We start from the raw sequence: 12,503 nt of genomic DNA, 5'->3' as shown, positions 1-12,503 counted from the left end.
TGTGAAATAATATTATTATTGTAAGTCCTGTGACCAAGCCTAGACTAATCTTAGCAATAAAGGCTTAAGATTTTTGAAAGAGGAAGGAGATAGAACAGCATGCAGAATGTTTAAGATGCCTCAGGAGAAGACCTGAGAAGCAGAATTTATGCTAAGGAGATAGTAGAATTCTTAGGTAAGTGGTTAGTGTATTTTGACAAGCCATAACATAAACCTAAAACCAAAACCTAGACCTATAGGATCTTGGAGGTCTTTTGGCCTAATGTTTCACCCAGTGGAGAAATCTTTTTGATAATATCTGCAGTAGATGGTCATCTAACCTTGATATTTTTCAGTTGACTGCTAGCTAACTACTTAATTAAACAGCCTTCTCCATTTTTAAGCTTCTCTTATTATTTGGGAAGTTCTTTCTTTCTTTCTTTAATCTAATTGCTTTTCTTTTTTTTTTAATTTTAATTTTTTTTCCCATATGCTTTTGAGTTGAAAAATTTTTTCTCCCTTTTTCTCCCCCCCACCCTCTCCAAGATGGCGCACAATCTGACATAGGCTTTACATTTACATACCCATTAAACATATTTTCACATTAGTGAAGTTGTAAGTAAAAATTAAAACCAATAGGAGGAACTATCAGAAAGATGAAACAAAACTCAACTGAAGGTAAAAATAAGTGAGAGCGATTCGACTTCCATAGTTCTTTCTTTGGATGTGGACAGCATTTTCCATCCCAAGGCCTCTGGAGATGTCTTCGATCTTCGTAATGCTGAGAAGGGTTCAGTTTAACATTCTTAGTCATTGCATAACGTGGCTGCTATTGTATACAAAGTCCTCTTGGTTCTGCTCACTTCACTCAGCATCAGACCATACAAGTCTTCCCAGGTTTTTCTGAAGTCAGCCTGTTCATCGTTTCTTATAGCACAATAGTATTCCATTACATTCATATACCACAACTTGCTCAGCCATTCCCCAAGTGATGGGCATCCTCTCAATTTCCAATTCCTTGCCACCACAAAAAGAGCTGCTATGAATATTTTTGTACATATGGGTCTTTTTTCCCATTTGTTTGATCTCTTTTGGATATAGCCCTAGAAGTGCTATTGCTGGATCAAAGGGTATGCACATTTTTGTAGCCCTTTGGGCATAGTTCCAAATTGTTCTCCAAAATGGTTGGATCATTTCACAACTCCACCAACAATGTATTAGCGTTCCAATTTTCCCACATCTTCTCCAACATTTATCATTTTCCTGTTTTGTCATGTTGGCCAATCTGATAGGTGTGATGTGGTACCTCAGAGTTGTTTTGATTTGCATTTCTCAAATCAATAATGATTTAGAGCATTTTTTCATATGACTATAGATGGCTTTAATTTCTTCATCTGAGAACTGCCTGTTCATATCCTTTGACCATTTCTCAATTGGGGAATGGCTTGTGTTCTTATAAATTTGTCTTAATTCTCTATATATTTTAGAAATGAAGCCTTTATCAGAGAGACTGGTTGTAAAAATCCTTTCCCAATTTTCTACCTTCCTTCTAATCTTAGTTGCATTGGCTTTGTTTGTGCAAAAACTTTTCAATTTAATGTAATCAAAATGATCCATTTTGCTTTTCATAATGTTCTCTATTTCCTGTTTGGTCATGAATTCTTCTGTTCTCCATAGATCTGATAGGTAAACTATTCCTTGTTCTCCCAGTTTACTTATGGTATCAGCCTTTATATCTAAGTCCTGAACCCATTTTGACTTTATTTTGGTCTATGGTGTGAGATTTTGGTCTATGCCTAGTCTCTGCCATACTCTTTTCCAGTTTTCCAAGCAGTTTTTTTCAAAGAGTGGGTTTTTATCCCAGAAGCTGGGGTCTTTGGGTTTATCAAATAATAGATTACAATAGCCATTGACTACTGTGTCTTGCATCTTTAACCTATTCCACTGATCCACCTCCCTATTTCTTAGCCAGTACCAAACAGTTTTGATGACTGCTGCTTTATAATACAATTTAAGATCTGGAATTGCTAGGCCACCTTCCCCTGCATTTCTTTTCATTAGTTCCTTTGATATTCTGGGCCTTTTGTTTTTCCAAATGAATCTTGTTATTATTTTTTCTAAGTTCTTCTTTCTTTTGACCTGAAATTTGTCATCTCATAATATATATCCTGTTGTTGCTAGTTCTTGTCTTTGGAATACTTTAGGACAAGGCAGTCTCACCTTCTATACCCCAGGTATCAGAAAGAATGTAATAATGGTCTTCAGCTACCTGAGGAGTTGTGTTCTTTTCTCCAAACCAAACAACTGAAGTTCTTTCACTTGTTTTTTAGGTCATAAAATTTCAAGATCCCTTATCCTGATAATTTCTAGTTTGTCAAGATTCCTCCTTTAAAAATGGGCACATGCTGTGGAGCAATGTACATCATATATGGTTTAAACATTATGGAGCACAATAAGACTGTTATTTCCTGTAACTGGAATAGTCTACTGTTAATGCAGCCTAATGCAACTTTTTTAGCAATCATGCTACACTGACTCATTTGGTTAAATGGACGCCCCAGGAATTTTTGACATGAACTGCTGCTAAATCATGTCAGTATACAGAGTTGTATAATAGGCAAGTAATCCTGTGCATGTCATTTTCCAGTGCCCTCAGACAACTCTCATGATGACATAACAATTAGTTCAGTATCCAAACCAAGAGAATGATTATTGGAAAATAATTAAGGAGCTCTCCAGTGATATGCACTAGATTCTCTTAGAAATGAAGACAGAAAAACACAGTTATCAGATTTTAAAGTAACACAAGATTAAGGGGAATAACTAATATTTCAAAACCAAAATAATCTAGAACCAGATCAAATTTAACAGGGATTGACATAAAATATTGTACTTAGATTTTAGAAATTTAATTGCAAACCTACCAAATACAGCCTAGACTACTGTAATAATCTCCTTATTAGTTTGGCTTCCTACTTACTACCTTAGCTCCAATCCCTTTTTCATTCTGTCACCAAGGAGTCACTTTCCTAATTAACGAAAGCAGAATATTGAGTTTGAGTGGGAAATTCAATTCAGTATTTATTAAATGTTGGCTATATATGAAGGGGCAGCTAGGTGGCTTAATGGATAGAGTGCCAGGCCTGGAGTTAGTCATCTTCCTGAGTCAAATCTGGCCTCAGATACTTACAAGCTATGTGACCATGGGCAAGTCATTGAACCTTGTTTGTCTCAGTTCCTTATCTGTAAAATGAGCTGGAGAAGGAAATGGCAAACCGCTCCAGGATATTTGCCAAGAAAATCCCAAATGTGGGGTCATGAGTCAGACATGACTGAAAAGTGATTGAACAGCAACAACAGCTATATAAGAGGGATTGGGCATGTAAAAACAAAACAAAAAATACTGAAGGAACTTAAAAGTCTAATATGGGGTGAGGCACATATGTAACTATAATATAAATCATTGACTGAGGGGTTTTGATCAGAGAAATTCCCTCTGACCATTAGGAAGATTACTTTGGCAGTAGTAAGAAGGATGGAAATTACATGATCATAGAATGAGACAGGTTGCAACCTTGGCAAAGAATATAAGATTTTCTCTTGAGTTTGGAAGAGATAATGGGTGAAGATATGGGCATTTTGAGAAGGGAACTTGAGGGAGCTCTAACTGTATGGTTCCTGTATCCTCAGTGAAGTAGAAGAGTTGACCATCTGCTGTCATTTTGGGGATGGAGAGTGTGTTCGGGGACCTGAACATAGAGAAGAAGATTTGGAACAATTACCATGGAGAATGGGGAAAGGATTGCCTAATGAGGGCTCAGCTAAAGTTATGGGCACTGTAAATTATAGTAGTTGGAATCAGCATGACCTCATTACTTATTACAATAAGTAATATCCCCGTCATTGGTCAAGAAAAATGCCAATTAAGTTAGATTATTGTGGTTACCCAGTGTTAACGATTAATGGGTAAAGAATGGTGCAAGTTCAGTGGGAGGCAGGATTCTAAGACGGTAGCCACTCAATTATTTTGATCATAGAGTAATGACTACAAATGGAGGTAAGTTAAGCTAGAGTGGGAAGGTAAGACTAAAAAGAAGTAGTGATTAGAGGTAAACATTTCTGGAATTGGGTGTAGTAGTACAATGTAACCATTGTATTTTAACATCTGAAACAGAATTTTAATAATGCTTTCTGTTTCATTTTCAGGCATGCATTGATGATAATGTTGATATGGTGAAATTTCTGGTGGAAAATGGAGCAAATATTAATCAACCTGATAACGAGGGCTGGATACCACTACATGCAGCTGCTTCCTGTGGATATCTTGATATAGCAGAGTAAGCTAGTTCTGTATTCTTTATGTTAATCTGAGATTTATACATTGCTGGTGTTTTAAAGACCACCTGAGATTTCATAGGAATCCCTGTATAATCTAAGGAAGTTGGTTGTACTCTTTGGTATTACTTGACCTTGGGGGTTAACTCTCCTGAATAGAGAGCTTTCTTAGATGTCCATATCTGTAATATTTTAGTCTCAGCGTCTCTCAAATGGTGTGAAGCACTTTTTCCTGCAAAGCAGAAGGTACCTCACTTGTAACTTTGTATATTAATATTAACTACTTTATATATTTCCTTTTAAATTGTTTCTGAGAACTATGGTGTTACCTATTTTATCTTTTCAATTCTTGATTTACTTGCCCATAAGTACCCCTGAATTGATAGGGAGCTTCATTTTCAGTTTTTAACTGGGCTACTTTTGGAAGAGAAAATGATCCAGATTTATTTTGACTATAACTCTGTCATTGAACAAATATTTCTTTGCCAGATGAGTTTGGGGTGGTTCCCTAAAAACTGCATTCTTAAGTGGCTCTCCATGAATTGCTGCTTCCTAAATAATCCAGTTTTTCCAGCTTTGATGTGTATATCATTGTTTATCTACAAAATATGTTTCTTGCATATGATGATGTAGAAGAAAATAATTTTTTAATATTGCATATTATTGTATTCCGTTAATTGGTCAAGGTAGTAATATGAGAAAGGGGCCTGAGGAGATTGTGTGGTAATTTATCTGTCGTTTTTAAACCAAACAGGCACTGTTTTTTTTTCTTTTATTTTTTAAATAATTTTTTATTGATGTCTTCTGTTTCTTATGTAATTATAGTTATCCTCAGCATCCCTCCCCTTTCCTCTCCCAGACAGTTGTCTCATATCACAAATAGTATTTTTAATGAGAAAAAACAAATCAGTTGGTTTTCAAATGATTGATACATTGAAAAGGTCCCCAAACATGTGTAATATGTAACACCTGTGGATCTTCCCACCCCTACAAAGGGTTGTGGGTGTTTCCTCTTTTCACTCCAGTCAGATTTGATCTTAATTTTGTTACATTCACTTTAAAGGGGATAAAGGGGTGGTGGTAGTCTTTCCATTTACTATTTTGTACATTGTTTTGTTGACTCTGCTTCCTTCACTCTGTATCAGTTCATGTAGATCCTTCTATGCTTCTCTATTCACACGTCCATCATTTCTACGGCACAGTAATATTCTATTGTATTCATGTACCACAGTTTCTTTAGCTGTTCCTCTGTTGATGAGCGTTTGTATTTTAGCTACAAACTCAGCCCTCCAAGATCAACAGCATTTCTACATAATAATAAAACTCAGCAAAGCAAAAATATGAAGAGAAATCTCATCCCAGATAACTACAAAATGCATATAATTGATTGACCTCCCAAAACATGCTAAAGACTTGTATAGATTCAGTTACAAAGTACTCTTAAAGAAATAAAGAACAAATTAACTAGCTTGAGGAATATTCAGCAATCGTGGGTTGGCCTGCCAGGATAGTATAAATTACAATGCTACCAAAATTAGTGTGTACTTCTGATGCTATACCAATGAAATTGTGAAGAGAGTACTTTAAGGAACTTGAAAAAATAATAATTCATTCAGAAAATAAAAAGATAAAGAATATCAAAGGAAATTATGAAAAGAAATAGGAATGAAGGGAGAAGTAGCATTTCCAGACATCAGACTATATTGTAAAATAACAGTTATCAAAACCATAGGTTAAAAAAAAGAGATAGAACAGTGGAACATACTAGACAAGGGAGCATCAGAAACCATGAAACTCAATCACTCAGTGTTTGATAAAGTGGAAAACATAAATTACCTATGGGAAAAACTCCTTATTTGACAAAAGCTGCTAGGAAAACTGCAAAAGGGGCTGGCAGAAATTAGGCTTAGACAAACAGCCTTACACCGTATTTCACAAAATATTCTAAATGGTTATGAGATCTTAATATTAAAGATCATTCTGTTTAAAAAATTAGAAGATGTCATATACCTCTTAAGGCTATGAGTAGGAGATATATTCATTTAATGAAACAAGGAATAGAGGTCGTTGTAAAAGATAGAATAGATAACTGATCACATGAAACCAAAAAGCTTTTGCACAGACAAAATTAATGTGCCTAGGATAAGAAAAAAATACGCTTTTTTCAAAAAGTAAAATTCCAATTTTCATTATCCTGGATTATGTTCATATATTTCATATCAGCAAATAATAATTGCTCACCTTTCATGTGGTACCTTTAACTAATTTTTCTGCAGATTTACAGTTCATTTTGAATTTGTAGGTATTGAGCTCAGCAAAGGCAAATGTAAAATGTGGTTTCACGTTTCTTGAGGAGACCCCATCTAATTGGTGCTATAAAACTACTACAGATAAAATGGTTAAATATGTATTTTTTTTTAAAGATAATGTGTTCCCAGAATGATATAGTAGGGAACTGAGATTCAGGAAACCTGAGTTCAAGTCTGCTTTTTAGTATTCATGTGACTCTTTAACAGGTCACTTTGCATCTGGATTGTAAATTTGGTTGGGCTATGACAGTTTCTGATTCCAAGTCAACAGATATCTGTTATAGATAAGTTTTGTAAAAGTTCAGAGAACAAGGACATTGGTGTAAGAAGGACTTAGAAGAAAATGCTTTATAAAGGAGGTTGAACCTGATTTCTACTCTTGGATAAATTATTTAATACGTGACTTAATTTCCTCATCTGTAAAAAAGGGATAACAACAATACATTCATAGGATTCATATAGTAGTGTTCATGAACAGTACATTTCCTGAATATTTATTAAGTTCCTACTATGTGTACAGTACAGTGCTAGGCCCTGCAAATAGCAAATGACAAGTATCTTCTTTTAAATAGCTTACATACAATTTGGAAAGTGCCCCATATACAAGGATGCAAAAATACAAAGTACTTTCAGGAGCACAGAATGGCAACAATTTAGGTGAGAAGAGGGAATCAGGAAATGTTTCACATAAGAAGTGTGCCCCGACCTAAATAAAGCTCATAAGAAGGAGCAGTAAGGAGAGTGCATTCTGGGTATGGGAAGCATGTTTGTGTCTTTGGAGCTGAATTGATTTTTAAAACTTAAATAGACAACTTCGGGGGATGGGGGGGTTACCAGAAAGATGACTTCCTTGCTTTAGGAAATTACCAGTCGTGAAACTCCTTTCCATACAGATCGATAACTCTTCTATAGCTTCTATCTGGAGGGTTGCTTGGGCATTGAGAGGTTAAGGGACTTAACTATGGTCACATAGTCAGGATGTTTCATTTCATCCATCTTTATTTATTAACATAAATTTCATTTTCTTATGATCTGGCATCTCAATCTGTTGACATCATTCTTACGTCTTCTCATATTATTTATTGCTCCCAACTTGGTGCCATCTACAGATTTGCTTTAAAAATGAAACAAAACACTAGTGATGTCATCTGCAGTAACATTGATCTGTTATTCAGTATTCTTTGGAAATCATTATTAAACCAGTAAATTCACTCTACTATCATTTATGTGTTGAGAGGAAAATCATCTTGACCCATCTAGTTTATAAAGATAGTGTTTCTTATGAAAGAAATCACAAGTCAGCATGATGCAGTGCAAAGACAGTGGGCTGGATTTAGGCTCTCGGGATTTGGGTTGAGGTTCTGCTTCTGCTACTTATTATCTGTGGGACTTTGGATGTGGCCCTTAAGGTTTCAATTTCTTTTCTCTACTTTTATTTTCTTCTTTTTTTTAATCTGGATTTAACAAACATCAAATAAAATAAGCATTTCCATATACATTGCAGAGCAAAAGGAGCTTGTACATGAAAATTCAATTGTCCATTATGTATAGCTTGCTTTTTTTTTTTAAAGTATCTAATAATTCAGCATGGTACTCCCAGCACTATCATAGTTATCTGTGGTCCTTCTGGCCTGCCTTTTTTGGTTGTTGCTATTATTTTCATGGGTTTTTTTCATCCCTTGGGGAAAAAAAACCCAGTATCCCTAACATAACCCCTTTTCCAAAATGGTTGGACCAGCTGTATGACCCTGGGCAAGTCACTTAACCCCAATTGCCTAAAAAGAAAAAATAAAATGAAAATACCAAAATGGTTGGACCAATTCACAGCTCCTTGCACATTAATATGGCTGTTTTAAGGAGGGAAAGACATAAGAATTAAGGAATAAGTGGGATTATAGATGTGCCCCTACTTTGTCTACCCAACACAATTAAATTCGGAATTATACACCCCTTGTAAGGACTTTTCTCGCCATAACATTCTAAGTTTACTGGTAAGGAACGTTGAGGCTCAGAGATAAGAGATTTGCAAAGATCAGAGCTACTGGAAAACATCTTCTAACTCCGAGTCCAGTGTTTCTCATGCTATACCACTCTCTTGAGGAATAAACCTTAGTAATTATCTTATTTATTGTATTTCTACTTCCATATTACTAAGATTTTAAAAATATGTATGTACATATATATATGTGTGTGTGTGTGTACATACACTCACATACTTGGAAAATAAATGTTACTTTCAACACTGTCCTACTTGTCTGTACTTTCTTCTGAACTTCATTTTTTTCTATGAATTTTTAAATTTTTTTTATTCATTTTGAACTTAAATACAAATAGAGAGAACATATCCATATATACAGCATAACATGAAAAAGAGGGTTCAATATAAAACTGTGAATTTCATTTCACACTATTTACCTTTTTTGATAAACTGTGTAATAAATACCACACATCATTTTCAAAGCTACCTTTCTTTTTTGTTCTTCCTTCTAAGTTTTCTTTTGTTCTCTGCTGTGTACTTTTTTTCTCCCTCCCCACTGTGCCCTACAGAAGGTCACAATTAGACATACACATACACACATGCATGTACACACGTAAAGTCGTACTATACATACTTAATATTTATCAGTTCTTTCTCGGGAAGTGGATAGCATCTTTCTTCAGAGATCCTTTGTAGTTGATTTGGTATTTATAATACTTAAAATGACTTAGTTCAAAGTTGTTCTTAGAATGATATTGTTGTTACTGTGTACAATGTTCTCTTGGTCCTGCTCATTTCAGTTTTCATTATTTCATGCAAATTTTTAAATGTTTTTCTAAAAGTCAATTCATTATTTCTCATAGCACAATAGTATTCCATCACAATCGTAATACCACAATTTGTTTAGCCATTCCCGAATCGATGGACATCCCCTTGATTTCCAGTTCTTTGCCACCACAAAGAGAGCCACTATAAATATTTTAGAATGTATATATTCTTTCCTTTTTTCCCTAATCACCTTGGCAAACAGACCAAATAGTGTTGTTGCTGGGTTGAATTACTTTTTGAAGTCAACATGGCATTTTAACTGTTTTTATTTGAGTTTGATAACTCTGGTCTGTGGCATTAAATCTGCTCTTTAACCTGCTATTCATACCTGCTTGCTGATTTGCCTCAGCTTGTTTGCTAAACTTACTTTCTGTATTCCCTCTCGTGGACTTCTGATGTGATTCTCCTTTTTCTTCTTTGACCAAGCATAAGACTGAGTGTTTCTGAACCTCAGTTTTCTCATTGGTAAAATAAAAATCTAAGCTCCCTTCCAGGTCTGAAATGCTGATATATTCAAAGATTTTTGTGCCATTGATTATACAAAAAATTCCCCTGATTATATTGATATATCTTTTGTCTTCATTTATTATAGTTATTTCTAAAACATGATTTTCGTTATATCACTCTTTTTGAGGAGCAGCTCATACCTCACATAACCTGTGAATTTTTCTTCAACCATATATATATGTATGTATATGTATATGTATATGTATATGTATATGTATATGTATATGTATATGTATATGTATATATATTTTGCCAGTGAGGAGCTCTATGACCTTAGGCAAGTTACTTAATATCATTGGCTCAGGTTCTTAACTTTTTATAAATTAAAAAGTAATTGTGTGATCTTTGAGGGGAATTTCAGCTCAAATTTGGATTTAATATACATTACTTCATTTCTGTCTTTTATGTACATATGGACATGTATACATACATATCTATCTATATGTACTTATAATTATATTTATTTACATACATATTTACTTATAATTATATTTATATATTATATATTATTTACATTGTCTCCTCCATTAAAATATACGAACAGACAAATTTGAAGGCAGGGGCTGTGATTTTACCTTTTCTATTTAACCAGCTTTTAGTTTGCAAATAGTAATCACTTAATGAATACTTGTCAGACCGATTAAAAGATCTGGAAGTATACAATTAAGATTGATACTACATAGGTATTTGTTGCTTCAAATGAGTTCTTCTCATTGAGCCTTCCAGATGCCAGTAAGTCTTTCAGCACATTTAGCTTGTCTTGAGGATCTATTATTCCTAATCAAGTTCAGATGAAATTTTGATAGTATTGGAGATTCAACAAAATAACATCTTTCAATGCATCTGTATAACTTGTTATCTTCAATGGATATCAAGGAATTCTTAATATTATTTGGTTTGACTCCTCTTTAATTTGAAAGCCATATTTAGCTCACTTTTAATAATATATTAAGGCTAGATAGAACCACATGAGGCAGGTTAAGTGGTACAATGGATAGAGTGTGTGCCGGGCTTGGAATCAGAAAGATTCATCTTCCTGAGCTCAAATTGGCCCTCAGACATTAGCTATGTGACCCTGGGGAATCCACTTAACCCTGTTTGCATCAGTTTCCTCATTTGTAAAAATGAGCTGGAGAAAGAAATGGCAAACCACTCCAGTATCTTTGCCAAGAAAACCCCAAATGAGGTCACAGAGCCACACACCACTGAAACAGACTAAACAGCAACAACAAAGAACTACATTGGGCTTAAATTGTTTTCCTGGAAAATGCCATGTTTTGTGTGAATTGATCTTGAAATTGTGTTGGTGGCATTTTTCAAGTAGACAGCAATTTCCCATATGGACATAAAATATTGTGGTGTTCTCATTGTATTTGCATCTTTGTATTTTTGTATTTTGTATTTTTACAGTACTGAACAACTCTTAAAGGTTACATTGAGTCAAAGGCTTTGAATGAATAAAGGCAGTATAAACCTTAGGACATTTTTCAGGCACTTTGTTCCATATAATTACTGAGTTGTGGTTTTTTTTGGGGGGGGGCATGCCCTTTTTGCTCTTCAGCCAATATATTGTTTTCCAAGTGACATTGTAGGAGAATGTGTTGGTTCATGATGGTTAGGACAGTTGTCAACCTTTTTGAAAAAAGGTGTGGTTTTTTTGGGTATAATTATCCTTTTAGTTGTATTTGCAATGTCAGACTCAAAAGGGCCTTTTAAAAATGAGGATACAGGAGTATACAGTATATCTATCTTATTTTCCAAATCATTTGATTCATTGACATTTTATCCATTTTGTCATAAGGTGTAATTTCTCAGTTTGTGTTAAGTGAAGATTTTTAGTAACCTCAGGTTCTTTAAATTTTTCTTTTCAGATTTTAATAACTACCTTATTCCTTATTTTATATACATCTAGATTTAGAGATGAAATTGTTCTTTAGGAGTACCCTACACTGGTCAGCAGTATGTTGTGTGACTAGGAACTAAGGGTACTCCAGACAAAAACCTTTTGCTGTATAATGAATGAGATTTGTTTCCAATTTTATGGTTTGGGGGGGGCACTCGAGGCAGTCCAGGTTAAATGACTTGCCCAGGGTCACACTGCTAGTGAGTATCACATGTCTGAGGTTGGATTTAAACTCAGGTTCTCCATTGCTCTATCTGCTGCACCACCTAGCTGCCCTCCAGTTTTATTCTGACATACTCTTAACACATAAATAATGTATTCACATCAAGCTTAATAGTGGTTTCCCCACTTTAGCAGTCAATACTATCTGTACTAAAGCATTTCCAGCAGGTAGAGTATTGGTTGGTATTTTTGATTTGTTGTGGTGTATTTTGGCTCCTTGTAATACTAGAACATGAAGCAGTGCCATTTATTCACCAGTCATCCATTTCAAGTTAATCATTTCAGTGGTTTTGAGTATAGTCCGCCTTCAACCCTTTGACTCATAGGAGTAATTCCATTCCACTGACCAACCAATATTATCACGTAGAGCCCAGTTTGACAGCATTTTAGTGAATTTACTAGGCCTTCAGAGCTACCATAAGTATCTTGGGACACACAAAGG

The 12,503-nt window shown here is 34.7% G+C and overlaps 1 protein-coding gene across 7 annotated transcripts in view; it reads left to right on the top strand.

The window, feature by feature from the left end:
* The window catches only part of PPP1R12A (protein phosphatase 1 regulatory subunit 12A), a 178,717-nt gene that overhangs the window by 56,494 nt on the left and 109,720 nt on the right, over window positions 1-12,503 (top strand). For all 7 annotated transcript variants that reach the window (XM_020993442.2, XM_020993444.2, XM_020993443.2 and 4 more), the window contains exon 2: window positions 4,186-4,316. In XM_020993442.2, the coding sequence (XP_020849101.1) occupies window positions 4,186-4,316 (131 nt within the window). The remainder of the gene's footprint in view (window positions 1-4,185; window positions 4,317-12,503) is intronic.

The sequence above is a fragment of the Phascolarctos cinereus genome, unplaced genomic scaffold (assembly GCF_003287225.1).
Source record: "Phascolarctos cinereus isolate Bilbo 61053 unplaced genomic scaffold, phaCin_HiC Scaffold_1;HRSCAF=81, whole genome shotgun sequence".
NCBI lineage: Eukaryota > Metazoa > Chordata > Mammalia > Diprotodontia > Phascolarctidae > Phascolarctos > Phascolarctos cinereus.
This window is presented reverse-complemented; position numbering and strand designations above follow the sequence as displayed.